Source organism: Procambarus clarkii, chromosome 28, assembly GCF_040958095.1.
Source record: "Procambarus clarkii isolate CNS0578487 chromosome 28, FALCON_Pclarkii_2.0, whole genome shotgun sequence".
Taxonomy (NCBI): domain Eukaryota; kingdom Metazoa; phylum Arthropoda; class Malacostraca; order Decapoda; family Cambaridae; genus Procambarus; species Procambarus clarkii.
The window spans coordinates 41,859,315-41,875,355 of NC_091177.1; the positions used below are offsets into that span (position 1 = coordinate 41,859,315).

General features: G+C 43.5%; 1 protein-coding gene across 8 annotated transcripts in view; it reads right to left on the reverse strand.

Moving 5' to 3' along the window:
• Positions 1–7,055: 7,055 nt before the first annotated feature.
• LOC123755066 (deoxynucleoside triphosphate triphosphohydrolase SAMHD1) overlaps positions 7,056–16,041 on the reverse strand; it is a 134,884-nt gene continuing 125,898 nt past the window's right edge. For all 8 annotated transcript variants that reach the window (XM_045737537.2, XM_069332952.1, XM_069332950.1 and 5 more), the window contains 2 exons: positions 7,972–8,086; positions 7,056–7,547 (listed from right to left, as the gene is read on the reverse strand). In XM_045737537.2, the coding sequence (XP_045593493.1) occupies positions 7,464–7,547; positions 7,972–8,086 (199 nt within the window). In that variant the 3' untranslated portion in view covers positions 7,056–7,463. The remainder of the gene's footprint in view (positions 7,548–7,971; positions 8,087–16,041) is intronic.

Below are 16,041 nucleotides of genomic sequence, written 5' to 3' on the forward strand. Positions count from 1 at the left end.
ATCACCGTTTTCAGTAATTGGCATATTTTCGGTATGAAACGTCGTAATTTAAAACTGAAAATAGGTGCAGAGAGTCAGAATTCAGCTCAAAAATCATGCTCAGGAGTCAAATTTCCGACATTTCAGACATTTTGAAAACTGCAGAGGGGTTTGGGCAAAATATGACCCATCGCCGTTTACAGTAATTGGCATATTTTCGGTATGAAACGTCGTAAGTTGAAACTGAAAATAGGTGCAGAGAGTCAGAATTCGGCTAAAAAATCACGCTCAGGAGTCAAATTTCCGACATTTCAAACATTTTGAAAACTGCAGGGGGGGTTTGGGCAAAATATGACCCATCGCCGTTTTCAGTAGTTGGCATATTTTCGGTATAAAAGTCGTAATTTGAAACTGAAAATAGGTGCAGAGAGTCAGAATTCGGATAAAAAATCACGCTCAGGAGTCAAATTTCCGACATTTCAGACATTTTGAAAACTGCAGGGGGGTTTGGGCAAAATATGACCCATCGCCGTTTACAGTAATTGGCATATTTTCGGTATGAAACGTCGTAATTTGAAACTGAAAATAGGTGCAGAGTCAGAATTCGGCTCAAAAATCATGCTCAGGAGTCAAATTTTCGACATTACAGACATTTTGAAAACTGCAGCGGGGTTTGGGCAAAATATGACCAATCGCCGTTTTCAGTAATTGGCATATTTTCGGTATAAAAAGTCGTAATTTGAAACTGAAAATAGGTGCAGCGAGTCAGAATTCGGATAAAAAATCACGCTCAGGAGACAAATTTCCGACATTTCAGACATTTTAAAAACTGCAGGGAGGGTTTGGGCAAAATATGACCCATCGCCGTTTACAGTAATTGGCATATTTTCGGTATGAAACATCGTAATTTGAAACTGAAAATAGGTGCAGAGAGTCAGAATTCGGCTCAAAAATCACGCTCAGGAGTCAAATTTCCGGCATTTCAGACATTTTAAAGAGTGCAGGGGGGTTTGTGCAAAATATGACCCATCGCCGTTTTCAGTAATGGGCATATTTTCGGTATGAAACGTCGTAATTTGAAACTAAAAATAGGTGCAGAGAGTCAGAATTCGGCTCAAAAATCACGCTCAGGAGTCAAATTTCCGACATTCCAGACATTTTGAAAACTGCAGGGGGGTTTTGGCAAAATATGACCCATTGCCGTTTTCAGTAATTGGCTTCATTTCGGTATAAAAAATCGTAATTTGAAACTGAAAATAGGTGCAGAAAGTCAGAATTCGGATAAAAAATCACACTCAGGAGTCAAATTTCCGACATTTCAGACATTTTGAAAACTGCAGGGGGGTTTGGGCAAAATATGAACCATCGCTGTTTTCAGTAATTAGCATATTTTCGGTATAAAAAGTCGTAATTTGAAACTGAAAAAAGGTGCAGAGTCAGAATTCGGATAAAAAATCACGCTCAGGAGTCAAATTTCCGACATTTCAGACAATTTGAAAACTGCAGGGGGGTTTGGGCAAAATATGACCCATCGCCGTTTACAGTAATTGGCATATTTTCAGTATGAAACGTCGTAATTTGAAACTGAAAATAGGTGCAGAGAGTCAGAATTTGGCTCAAAAATCACGCTCAGGAGTCAAATTTCCGACATTTCAGACATTTTGAAAACTGCAGGGGGGTTTGGGCAAAATATGACCCATCGTTGTTAACAGTAATTGGCATATTTTCGGTATGAAACGTCGTAATTTGAAACTGAAAATAGGTGCAGAGAGTCAGAATTCGGCTCAAAAATCACGCCCTGGAGTCAAATTTCCGACATTTCAGAAATTTTAAAAACTACAGGGGGGTTTGTGCAAAATATGACCCATCGCCGTTTTCAGTAATTGGCATATTTTCGGTATGAAACGTCGTAATTTGAAACTGAAAATAGGTGCAGAGAGTCAGAATTCGGCTCAAGAATCACGCTCAGGAGTCAAATTTTCGACATTTCAGACATTTTGAAAACTGCAGGGGGGTTTGGGCCAAATATGACCCATCGCCGTTTTCAGTAATTGGTATATTTTCGGTATAAAACGTCGTAATTTGAAACTGAAAATAGGTACAGAGAGTCAGAATTCAGCTCAAAAATCACGCTCAGGAGTCAAATTTCCGACATTTCAGACATTTTGAAAACTGCAGGGGGGTTTGGGCAAAATATGACCCATCGCCGTTTTCAGTAATTGGCATATTTTCGGTATAAAAAGTCGTAATTTGAAACTGAAAATAGGTGCAGAGAGTCAGAACTCGGATAAAAAATCACACTCAGGAGTCAAATTTCCGACATTTCAGACATTTTGAAAACTGCTGGGGGGTTTGGGCAAAATATGACCCATCGCCGTTTACAGTAATTGGCATATTTTCGGTATGAAACGTCGTAATTTGAAACTGAAAATAGGTGCAGAGAGTCAGAATTCGGCTCAAAAATCACGCTCAGGAGTCAAATTTCCGACATATCAGACATTTTAAAAACTGCAAGGGGGTTTGGGCAAAATATGACCCATCGCCGTTTTCAGTAATTGGCATATTTTCGGTATGAAACGTCGTAATTTAAAACTGAAAATAGGTGCAGAGAGTCAGAATTCAGCTCAAAAATCACGCTCAGGAGTCAAATTTCCGACATTTCAGACATTTTGAAAACTGCAGAGGGGTTTGGGCAAAATATGACCCATCGCCGTTTTCAGTAATTGGCATATTTTCGGTATAAAAGTCGTAATTTTAAACTGAAAATAGGTGCAGAGAGTCAGAATTCGGATAAAAAATCACGCTCAGGAGTCAAATTTCCGACATTTCAGACATTTTGAAAACTGCAGGGGGGTTTGGGCAAAATATGACCCATTGCCGTTTTCAGTAATTGGCATATTTTCGGTATGAAACGTCGTAATTTGAAACTGAAAATAGGTGCAGAGAGTCAGAATTCGGATAAAAAATCACGCTCAGGAGTCAAATTTCCGACATTTCAGACATTTTGAAAACTGCAGGGGGGTTTGGGCAAAATATGACCCATCGCCGTTTACAGTAATTGGCATATTTTCGGTATGAAACGTCGTAATTTGAAACTGAAAATAGGTGCAGAGTCAGAATTCGGCTCAAAAATCACGCTCAGGAGTCAAATTTTCGACATTACAGACATTTTGAAAACTGCAGCGGGGTTTGGGCAAAATATGACCAATCGCCGTTTTCAGTAATTGGCATATTTTCGGTATAAAAAGTCGTAATTTGAAACTGAAAATAGGTGCAGAGTCAGAATTCGGATAAAAAATCACGCTCAGGAGACAAATTTCCGACATTTCAGACATTTTAAAAACTGCAGGGGGGGTTTGGGCAAAATATGACCCATCGCCGTTTAGAGTAATTGGCATATTTTCGGTATGAAACATCGTAATTTGAAACTGAAAATAGGTGCAGAGAGTCAGAATTCGGCTCAAAAATCATGCTCAGGAGTCAAATTTCCGGCATTTCAGACATTTTAAAAAGTGCAGGGGGGTTTGTGCAAAATATGACCCATCGCCGTTTTCAGTAATGGGCATATTTTCGGTATGAAACGTCGTAATTTGAAACTGAAAATAGGTGCAGAGAGTCAGAATTCGGCTCAAAAATCACGCTCAGGAGTCAAATTTCCGACATTCCAGACATTTTGAAAACTGCAGGGGGGTTTTGGCAAAATATGACCCATTGCCGTTTTCATTAATTGGCTTCATTTCGGTATAAAAAATCGTAATTTGAAACTGAAAATAGGTGCAGAAAGTCAGAATTCGGATAAAAAATCACGCTCAGGAGTCAAATTTCCGACATTTCAGACATTTTGAAAACTGCAGGGGGGTTTGGGCAAAATATGAACCATCGCTGTTTTCAGTAATTAGCATATTTTCGGTATAAAAAGTCGTAATTTGAAACTGAAAAAAGGTGCAGAGTCAGAATTCGGATAAAAAATCACGCTCAGGAGTCAAATTTCCGACATTTCAGACAATTTGAAAACTGCAGGGGGGTTTGGGCAAAATATGATCGACCCATCGCCGTTTACAGTAATTGGCATATTTTCGGTATGAAACGTCGTAATTTGAAACTGAAAATAGGTGCAGAGAGTCAGAATTTGGCTCGAAAATCACGCTTAGGAGTCAAATTTCCGACATTTCAGACATTGAAAACAGCAGGGGGGTTTGGGCAAAATATGACCCATCGCCGTTTTCAGTAATTGGCATATTTTCGGTATGAAACTTCGTAATTTGAAACTGAAAATAGGTGCAGAGTCAGAATTCGGATAAAAAATCACGCTCAGGAGTCAAATTTCCGACATTTCAGACATTTTGAAAACTGCAGGGGGGTTTGGGCAAAATATGACCCATCGCCGTTTACAGTAATTGGCATATTTTCGGTATGAAACGTCGTAATTTGAAACTGAAAATAGGTGCAGAGAGTCAGAATTTGGCTCAAAAATCACGCTCAGGAGTCAAATTTCCGACATTTCAGACATTTTGAAAACTGCAGGGGGCTTTGGGCAAAATATGACCCATCGCCGTTTTCAGTAATTGGCATATTTTCGGTATAAAAATTCGTAATTTGAAACTGTAAATAGGTGCAGAGAGTCAGAATTCGGATAAAAAATCACGCTCAGGAGTCAAATATTCGACATTAAAGACATTTTGAAAACTGCAGCGGGGTTTGGGCAAAATATGACCAATCGCCGTTTTCAGTAATTGGCATATTTTTGGTATAAAAAGTCGTAATTTGAAACTGAAAATAGGTGCAGAGAGTCAGAATTCGGATAAAAAATCACGCTCAGGAGTCAAATTTTCGACATTTCAGACATTTTAAAAACTGCAGGGGGGTTTGTGCAAAATATGACCCATCGCCGTTTTCAGTAATTGGCATATTTTCGGTATGAAACGTCGTAATTTGAAACTGAAAAAAGGTGCAGAGAGTCAGAATTCGGCTCAAAAATCACGCTCAGGGGTCAAATTTCCGGCATTTCAGACATTTTGAAAACTGCAGGGGGGTTTGGGCAAAATATGACCCATCGCCGTTTTCAGTAATTGGCATATTTTCGGTATGAAACGTCGTAATTTTAAACTGAAAATAGGTGCAGAGAGTCAGAATTCGGATAAAAAATCACGCTCAGGAGTCAAATTTTCGACATTTCAGACATTTTTAAAATTGCATGGGGGGTTGGGCAAAATATGACCCATCGCCATTTACAGTAATTGGCATATTTTCGGTATGAAACGTCGTAATTTGAAACTGAAAATAGGTGCAGAGAGTCAGAATTCGGATAAAAAATCACGCTCAGGAGTCAAATTTCCGACATTTCAGACATTTTGAAAACTGCAGGGGGGTTTGGGCAAAATATGAACCATCTCTGTTTTCAGTAATTGGCATATTTTCGGTATAAAAAGTCGTAATTTGAAACTGAAAATAGGTGCAGAGAGTCAGAATTCGGATAAAAAATCACGCTCAGGAGTCAAATTTCCGACATTTCAGACATTTTGAAAACTGCAAGGTTTACTGGTAAGGTGGTCTTTTGCCTCTATAGTGGGCAGCTCGGCTATGGCTCGGCTAATTCTTCTAGCTTGGTGTTTGAGCCAGTGCATTTTTCATAGCTCCACTTGTTTTAGAGGACAGGTCAGAAGATGCTGCTATTGATGTTCCTCGATAGTTCAAGGTTCTCTGCTGATCTTCACATTTGTAATGAGTCTGGTTTAACAATCTGTATTATGTCCAGGTTATGTCTGATGGAGTTACATTTTTGTTTTTCTTCCCTCTGGCAGTATGGGGGGATTGCCTGGCAGTTTTTAATTATTCTTTGTCACTTGCATTTGGTGTCTGTCCTGGTTATCTTTTCATTCTAGGCTGTTTGTTGACCACCATCTGATGCCTAATACTGTTGCTTTCTTTGGTTTATGTCTTTGCCATTTTATAAGTGATCTGGTGCCGTCTTTAATCTCTGGTCAATTATTCCTCCTCCTGAGCCTTCCTGGTCTTTAGATCATGTTCCTTTCTTTTTGTTTGTCCCATTCAGTCTGGTGGTTGTCTTTGGGTCAATTCCTTTGTCCACAATGCATCCTTCTTGGCTCTGGTTGCAACAGTGGGGCTTCAGAGGGATATCTTGAGGTTATCTTGAGATAATTTCGGGGCTTTTTAGTGTCCCCGCGGCCCGGTCCTCGACCAGGCCTCCACCCCCAGGAAGCAGCCCGTGACAGCTGACTAACACCCAGGTACCTATTTTACTGCTAGGTAACAGGGGCATAGGGTGAAAGAAACTCTGCCCATTGTTTCTCGCTGGCGCCTGGAATCGAACCCAGGACCACAGGATCACGAGTCCAACGTGCTGTCCGCTCGGCCGACCGGCATACTTTGGGTATTGTCCTGGTTCCTTTGGGTATTGTCCTGGTTCCTTTGACTGGGGGTTAATGACGTGTGTCCTGGCCCTGCTTCCCTTTGATGCACCTCTTAGCCCTGGTAAGCCCTCTTTTCCTTGTTCTCCATAGTGTGAGAGCTCATTTAGCCATCAAGAGAAGCCATCCCAAAAAAGCAGTGTTGAAAATAATTATATGCCTCTTTTTTTTTTTGGTGGTTCCCTGTTCCTACCTTCTTGAGGTAGGTAGGTAGGTAGGTAGGTCTTCCTTCTACCTCCTACCTTTTCCTCATTCCAGGGGTTTCAGGGCTTGGGTTGGGTATGACCGAGGTGTGCAGCCAGCAAAGGGCACAAGTTGCCATGCCTGCCACCTGATGATCAGTATCTATCTACACTTTGGCTCTGGATAATCAGCGTTGTCATAGTTTGTCAAAGTTGCCTCTGTTACCATGCGGTTTGTTTTTAGGCACAGTGCCTTTCTGGTGGTTTTCTCCTTTGGCCTGAGATGATCCTATATCTCCATACATCCTCACCTCAACTGAGGAAGCCAAATTTTTAACCTATTCCTGCACAAGACACTTATTACAAGGGCCTGGTGGTGTACTTTATGCTTGGAGCTGGCCAGGCAGGTTGTATGGGGAACTACTGAAGGGACCCACCAGAAAGTTGTGTAAATTATATTAAATGCTGGATTTGTTATTTTTATTGCAAGTTGGAGAGATAATACAGGAAAATATGCATCTTGGATAAAACAAAAGAAAAATGTACTACAGATATAAATATTATATTTAAAAAATAACAGTACTGTACTATAATTCAAATAAAAAGCAAATTATAATCCTAGAAAAAGCAGATTCTGATTTTGCAATCGTAAGAAAATAACAAAACTATTATGATCCACTTGATTACTCAGGGACCATAACATTTAATTAATTTACAATGCAACAGTATACAATTTTGTAAACCAGTTTTATAATGCAGTTAATTGATAATTGCAACCAAAAACAGTCCCAAATAAAAAAAAATCATTAAAATAAATGATTGTCTCAAATTTTAAAAAATAAAAAAAATTGAAAATAATAAATCTACAAAGTATTTATACCCCAATGCCATTCAGAGCAACAGAGCCGCTGGTGTGATGGTGCATCATGTGTGGCAGGTGACTGGGCCAAGAGTCAACCTGAAATGAGAAATATGATTAATACTTATGTGAGAACATTATTTACCATGATAAAACACTCACAAAAAACACACTATCTAGACATGGATAGTGTATACACAACTGCACACATGCTTTTAAATGAATGTTAAAACAGGCCATGAGAATGAGGAAGAGGATGTTCCAATCATGCTGCAGTTGATATTCACCAGGAAAGAAGAAACGTTTTACATTTAGTACCTCCTTCCCTGGGTAAGAGCACTCATGTCATTTGGGAAATATAATATGTAGTACATTATAATCTAGAAGACAATGGGGGTAAAATTAAACAAATGAAAGATGACTTTCTGAAAGATGACTGATGAAAGAAGACAAGGGAAAGGTTAGGATACAATAAATTCTGTACTGTGAAGTTAACTTGATACATTAATAGCAAAATACTTACAGAAGGCTCCTGCATATTTAGTTTCTGGCAAGCATCTTTGAAAGCTTTTTCAGCATCATTAAATTCTTTTTCCTGATAACTCTTGTAAATCAAACGAAATCGTCTTTCTTGAAATCTGTAAAAATGGAATATTACTTAAACATTCATCAAACATAACAAGTAGAAATGTGATACATAAATGCTGATCATTCATCTTGTATTACAGAATATATTAATTTATATGTAATTTACCCTCTTTTCTTAACCCTTAAACCGCGCAATACATACAAATACGATGCGAGTAACTTTCTCAAAACTGTGTAATACATACATATATGATGGAGGGTCTAGCGCACGATTTTAAATGCCCCGAAAGGAATAGGGGTAGCTATAGTTAAGCCGACCCCGAATGTAAACAGATGCCACCTGGGAAAGAAATCCAGCTTAGGCCGCGATTGTCTGCAGGCTTCAGTACCTAACAGAGACCATGGCGAGGGCATCACGTTCCACCTACCTACCTAGGTGGAACCATTCAAAGCATTATATGACAGGACACTGAAACAGTTGTTAAACTCGATTTCAAGAGAAGATGCTATGGGGAACTTGGAATTTTTTTTCATGGGTATAATTGGACAGACTTGTTGCTAGGTAAGGAAGTAAATGAGATGTATGCCATATTTTGCAAAATATATGATGAAGGCACACAAACATTCATACCAAAACAGATGCAGGCCTAGGAAACAGGATTGGTTCAACAGAAATTGCGAGAGGGCCAGAGATCAAAAGACACAGGCATGGAATTATAGGAAGAGGCCAAACCCCCAAACATACCAGCGATACAAAGATGCGAGAAACAACTACACATCAGTAAGGAGAAAGGAACTTTGAGAACGGTATAGCAGACAAATGTAAATCAGATCCAGGAAATAAAACAATCAGATCCAGAAATGAAATGTAAATTCATTAAAAAGCAAGCCGCAGGTAAAGGATAATATTTAGAGGTTGAAAATGGGGGACAGATACATAGAAAATTAAAAGAAAATGTGTGAAACATTAAACGAAAAGTTCCAAAGTGTGTTTGTACAAAATGAGATCTTCAGGGAACCAGACACAATAAGAATTCCAGAGAACAACAGAGCACATAGAGGTGTCTAGAGACGAAGTGAAACAAATGCTCTTGGAGCTAAGTAAGAACAAATCAGTTGGCCCAGATGGAGTTTCACCATGGGTTCTAGGAGAATGTGCAGTTGAGTTCAGCATACCCCTTTGGCTAATTTTTCAGACATCCCTGTGTACAGGAGTCGTAGTAGATGTTTGGAAACAGGCAAACATAGTTCCAATCTACAAAAGTGGAAGCAGGGAAGACCCACTCAATTATAGACCTGTATCATTGACAAGTGTAATAGTCAAAATATTGGAAAAAAATAATAAAAACTAAATCTGTAGAACACCTGGATAGAAATGATATATTATCAGACAGACAGTATGATTTTCGATCTGGAAGATCCTGTGTATCGAATTTCCTCAGTTTCTATGATAGAGCCACAGAGATTTTACAGGACAGAGATGGTTGGGTTGACTGCATCTATCTGGACCTAAAAAAGGCTTTTGACAGAGTTCCACATAGGAGGTTGTTCTGGAAACTGGAAAATATTGGAGGGGTGACAGGTAAGCTTCTAACATGGATGGAAAAATTTCTGACAGAAAAATGAGGGCAGTAATCACAGGCATTGTATCGGACTGGAGAAACGTCACAAATGGAGTACCACAGGGTTCAGTTCTTGCACCGGTGATATTCATTGTCTACATAAATGATCTACCAGTTGGAATACAGAATTATATGAACATGTATGGTGATGATGCTAAGATAATAGGAAGGATAAGAAACTTAGATGATTGTCATGCCCTTCAGGAAGACCTGGACAAAAGTATATGGAGCACCACTTGGCAAATGGAATTTAATGTGAATAAATGTCATGTTATGGAATGTGGAATAGGAGAACAGACCTCCACACAACCAATAAATTATGTGAGAAATCCTTAAAGAATTCTGATAGAGGTGGTTCTAGATAGAAAACTCTCTTGAGGACCACATAAAGAACATTGTGCGAGGAGCCTATGCTACACTTTCTAACTTCAGAATTGCTTTTAAATACATGGATGGGGAAATACTAAAGAAATTGTTCACGACTTTTGTTAGGCCAAAGCTAGAATATGCAGCAGTTGTGTGGTGCCCATATCTTAAGAATCACATCAACAAACTGGAAAAGGTACAAAGACATGCTACTAAGTGGCTCCCAGAACTGAAGGGCAAGAGCTACGAGGAGAGGTTAGAGGCATTAAATATGCCAAAACTAGAAGACAGAAGAAAAAGAGGCGATATGATCACTACGTACAAAATAGTAACAGGAATTGATAAAATCGACAGGGAAGATTTCCCGAGACCTGAAACTTCAAGAACAAGAGGTCATAGATTTAAACTAACTAAACAAAGATACCGAAGAAATAAGAAAATTCACTTTCGCAGAGTGGTAGAAGGTTGGAACAAGTTAAGTGAGAAGCTGGTGGAGGCCAAAACCGTCAGTAGTTTTAACGCGTTATATGACAGTGCTGGGTAGACGGGACACCACGAGCATAGCTCTCATCCTGTAACTCAACCCGTTCTCGCAAATTTAATAAGTCAATATTGACTTATTAAATATGTGCATAGGTGACATACTTAACATAATAGATACCCTTAAAAAGATTCATAGAAAACACCGACCTTACCTAACCTTGTTAGTATCTTAAGATAAGCATCTTATAGCTTCGTAATTACAATTATTACCTAACCTATAATAGGTATAGGTTAAGTAATAATTGTAATTACGAAGCAATAAGATGCTTATCTTAGGATACTAACAAGGTTAGGTAAGGTCGGTGTTTTCTATGAATCTTTTTAAGGGTATCTATTATGTTTAGTATATCACCTATGCACGTAGTTAATAAGTCAATATTGACTTTACGAATTTGCGAGAACGGGTTGTGTAACTACACTTAGGTAATTACAGGGCAGCCGCCAAGTCGAAAAGATGGAAGGAGCTTACAGGAAGGAGCGAAAATAAACATACCACAGCTTCCCATTTGGGCTACAAAGAGCCCAACCGTGCTACAAGGAGTCCAATCTGGCAACCCTGTGCAGCACAAGACAGTGCACGGAGATAAGAGAAACACTAAAGAACATAACTGTATCGAAAACTGAAAAGCTTGGTGAAGGACCAACAAGCCCCAGAAAGGACCGGAAGATGACAGACGTTCCAAGAATACGGGAAGAATTAAAATCTTCCCGATCCTTCTAGAACATAAAGAAGCAAGCATGAAGCACGAAGGCACGGAAAGCAAAGTTGCACCCGAGACCAAAAAATATGCAGATCCCCGAGAAGAGGGGAACATGATTGTGAAGGCCCGTTCCAAGAAGATGGGTGGAGAAACATACCCACTGACAGGACGGACCCGACGGAGCCAAAGGACAAGGAACCGATCCAGGGCAGGAGCCGACTCCCAAAAACATGTACGGAGAGGGGGGGGGGGGGGGGGGGGAGAGAAAAAACCCACTCCTCATAACCACAAGCCCCACCCACAGGGTAGAAAAACCCAGGCGGGGTCCAAACGTCAGCCCCTCGAACCCACAAGGCAGGTCCCGGGGCCAAGCCATTTCCCCAAAGCTCCAGCCTTACAGGAAAAGCCCGGGCAACTGAACAAGTACTAAGGAAGGAAGCCCATTAGCAGACTCATACAACACAGCTGGAGGAACAGGCTTGAATGGCTCCGTCATTACCTCAGAAGGGAAAAATCTCCGAGACCGCCCGAGTCTCAAGACCAGTGAAGCCCCGCCCTGACCCCGAATCCACAAACGATAAGGATCCAGATGCAGGGAGGAAAGGGGGGGGGGTACCATAACAGGGAAAAGACAAGGGGGTGTGGAAAAACCAAAACCAAAGCATCCAACACCCCAAAGTCCCGTCACACCAACCAAAACGGGACAGTCCCGGGGCTCCCGGGGCTCCCGGGGAGCAAACGACCTAGCGCGTTGCACCACTGAAACTCAACTTGCAATGCCCGTGCTCCCTGCACCCACATAGTCAGCATAAGTCTCGGTAATCGAGCCAGAAATAAGCAACAAAACTCGCAGTACTCCAAGTCAAAGGTACCACCGACCCCACAGGCAGCAGACAGAGGCAAAACAGTGAGAGTAGCCTTGAGACAAGAGGGACAGGGCAACCCTCGAACTCGCACAAAGTGAGGGGAGACTCCGGGGCCACATCCATCGGACCCACACGCCCCCATGGGAATTCCCAGGGTCCTGAGCGTTTACCTACAGGGACTCACGCCCAGGTAATCCCAGGCAGGGTACTGCTAACCGACACCTATAAATACCGAACAATTTTCTAAGAGCTAAACCTCGGGACGTGTACACTCACGGGGACCTAGCAGGGGGAACTACCGGAAGAAGAAAGAGTACTCAGGACACAGGGGGCAAGAACCAAGGCAGACCCCCCCCCCCCCTCCACCAGGAAGACAAACAAAAAGAAAACCCCACAAGAGGACAAAGTACCCAGGCGGAACAGAGCTGGCTGCTATGATTGGTGAAAACAAGCTGTGCAGTACCCTGCGCCCCTACCAGTGCAAATTGCCCCTTACCCCAAGGTGAACAAGGGAGATGGAACACCCTAGCAAAAAAGGGCAGCCAAAAACCAAGCGGTAAACAGCCTAGCAGGGGCAGAACCCAAGGAACTTGTGGAAGGCAGCCCCAAGGGAAGTACTTGCAGGGCACCTAGGGAAGGAAACCCTAGGCGCATGCAGCCCGAGTACTGGAGAATCACTCCCGGCTCACACACCATCTAGAAGAGTCACCACACACTAGGTATAGTGCTGAAACAACCACCGGAGCCAGAGCACACGACCTCAGCCTCTAGCATCAGCCTTACAACTGACGGGTGGATAGCCGGCGTGAGGAGTCTGGGGCTGGCCCTTCCCCCTCTCGGGGAGGGGGGGGGGGAGCTGTGCAGACAGCGGCATGGCAACGTATAACGTCATGATCATTTCTTTTAGGGGCGTTCTATCCACTTGCTCGGCTTTTGGTAGCAATAATTTCACCAGAATAGGGGTTTGTTTCAGGATACTTATCTTTCTGGGTGCCTGACCCGGTCGATGGCATTAATAGAATGATTCCAACCACACGGGGGTTTCTATAGGCCATTGTTCCCCATGCCTCTCTGAGGGGGCTAGGTTCTGTCTTGTGGTCCCCAGTAGGCCCACAGAACTCCATACACATGACTGAAGCCAAAGTCTGACATTAGCATATCAGCCTAGTAAGCTCTGGGGAGCCAAAGGGGCTCCCCCTTCGGGAAGACTCAAGCCACAATGTAGGACAGAAAACAGATACTTTTTCACCCATAGACCATAGCTTTTTGTAAACCCAAGGAACCGCTTATCCACCTTACACTGTTGGGTTAAAAATACAACTGGAAAAATATCAGGGCAAATGGGGGAGGAACCTATGATAAGCCACCGGCTTCCTGTCCTCATCAAGGACACTAGTATTAGAGGCCCTCAGGTAAATTCATATAAACTAACTAAACAAAGCTGCCAGCAAAAATCCAGCGTTGAATGTAATGAAACACCATTTTCTGGGTGAGCCCCGGAGGCTCCCTGGCAACACTCCCTCCCACCCTTTTTTCGCATTGGTTGAAGCTTAGCTTCCAAACTGGTGCTGGGCAGCTGGCGCGGTGAGGTCTGGGCACCCCCCTCCCCATCTCAGGGCGGGGAGGGCTACGCAGACGATCGGCGCAGCAGTAAAGTACGACGTTTGCTTGTTTCCTTGGGATTGTAGGGAGTTTGTACCTCTCTGTTCGGTTTTGTCTTTTAGTTTTTTACCATGTGGAGTCTATTTTGTTATGCCTACCTTTCTGGGTGCCTAACCCTGGTTGATGGCAGATAAGGAAAACCCCAACCTCAAGGGGGTTTTCCAGGGCCATTGCTCCCTGAAACCTCTCTGAAGGGGTCAGGTTCTGGTACTGGTCCCTGGTAGGTCTGAACTCCTTACCTAATGTCCCAGTCTAATATAACATACCGATAAGCTATAAGCCCGATAAGCTCCAGGGAGCCTCCGGGCTCACCCAGGGAGCCTGGTTTTCTGTGAGGAGCCCCTACGGCTTCCTGGATCTTCATACCCAACGAGAAGGGAAAAGAAAGGGCTGATCCAGGAGGCAGCCGCCACAAACTCCGCAACGCGAAGCCGAGACAACAGGCTGCAATCTACAACCCAAGAACGCACAGGAGCAGATACGCGCACAAAGAACGGGCGGCCAAGAACCTGTGCGACCCCCAAATCCTCGCGCCCGAAATGAGCCCTAGACATCACAAACACAGCAGCGACAGCGGCAAACCTCTGAACAGCACAGGCACAAGGATAGACTGTAGGCTGGTAGATTTAAAAACTCTGCGGACAACCTGGGAGACCCGAGCCCTGAAACACGGAACGAGGGGAAACTGGATCAACACAAAGTGCATCCCCAGTCACGGTACGCAGGTAACGGCAAAGAGCCGCAACTGGACAACACATGACGCACCCCTAGCTGAACCAATGAAGCATCAATAACCCAAGGACCCCTCCAGAAAGCAGCTGTCTCGACCATCGCCAGAAGGACGGAGAAAGGCTGCGAACGTACAAACCTACCACCAGTACCAAAAGAGCTGAAACCCCTGCACCGGAAGACCCGGAAGCTCCCCGACCCGACCCGCAGAGGCCCATGCCAACAAAATATGGCCTATGAAAAACAATCTTGAACCGAAGGGGCTACCACAAACTGAGGAGAAAGATAAGAGGTCACCCTGATCAAGGACCAGGACGACTCAGGCGATGCACGAGCAGGCCAGAGGTGAAGCAAAACACGCGAAAGCGTACAGAACAGGGGGAAGGGGGATGTGACGTCCACTCCAAACGCAAGTCGGAGTGGATCCACCAGTGCCGCTCGAAATGAGGCGACAGTGAGAAGCATCAAATAACAGTCCTGAAAACCCAAGAAAGGATAAGACAACCCAATGCGTAAGAGAAGACAACCTACGAAGAGCAAGAAAATGCCGAAAAGAAACACCAGGAACATCATACTGTCGTCAACACGAAGCTCGCAGGTGGGACACCATCAACTAGGCCACCTGATCACCATAGAGATGGTGATGTATCCGCATCAAAATACCAGACGCGAAGAGCCGAGGAGATGGCCGAACCAGTCACGTACAGGACCAGTCCGACTGCCAAAAGAGGCGGAGCCGCAGGAAAACGCCCCAGGTTTGAACACCTATCAAGCAGCGTCTGAAAATGAAGCTGGGCCGGCCACCAAGGGATCATAAGAACTACTCTCCTAGGGAATGGACTCCAACCAAGCCAGAACCTGAAGCAACAGCTGGACCGGGAGAAGAGGAAAAAATACCCCCACCTCGACCAGTCCTGCCAAAAGGCATCCACCGTGAACGCCTTGCAGGTGGGTAAGGGCACCACATAGAATGGGAGACACCGAGATCACTCCGACGCGAACAGAGAAATGAACCGAGACAGGCTGTCCGTCAGGACGCAGGACACACCCTGGACATGAACTGCACAGCTAACTAAACCTCGAGAATCCAACAAACGAGCCACCCAAAGAACCCAACCCCCAAAGGTCAAAGACCTAAGAGAAACCCCGTGATTCCGGCAATGAACTACCGGAGAACAGTCCGAATGGAGCTGGATGGTAGAGCACAGAGTGACAGAAATCCTCCGAAGTGCAAACCAGACAGCCACAAATTCCTGAATCGTGCTGTGAGCCCAACGGAGGTACAGACCCCACCATCCCCGGCCAACCTGGTGAGCAATGGTCACAAAGCCCCAGCCGAGAAATGACCCGTCCGTGAACACATCGAGGGAAGGCTCGGGGAGGTGCTAAGGCACAGAACCCCGAAAACCCCAAAGAGGAAGCTGGTGATGCAGCACCAACACAAGATCCCCGGAGGATGAACCCAACGATTGCAAGAGAGGCGGAAGGGGAGTCCCGGAAGGAACCAAACAGACAT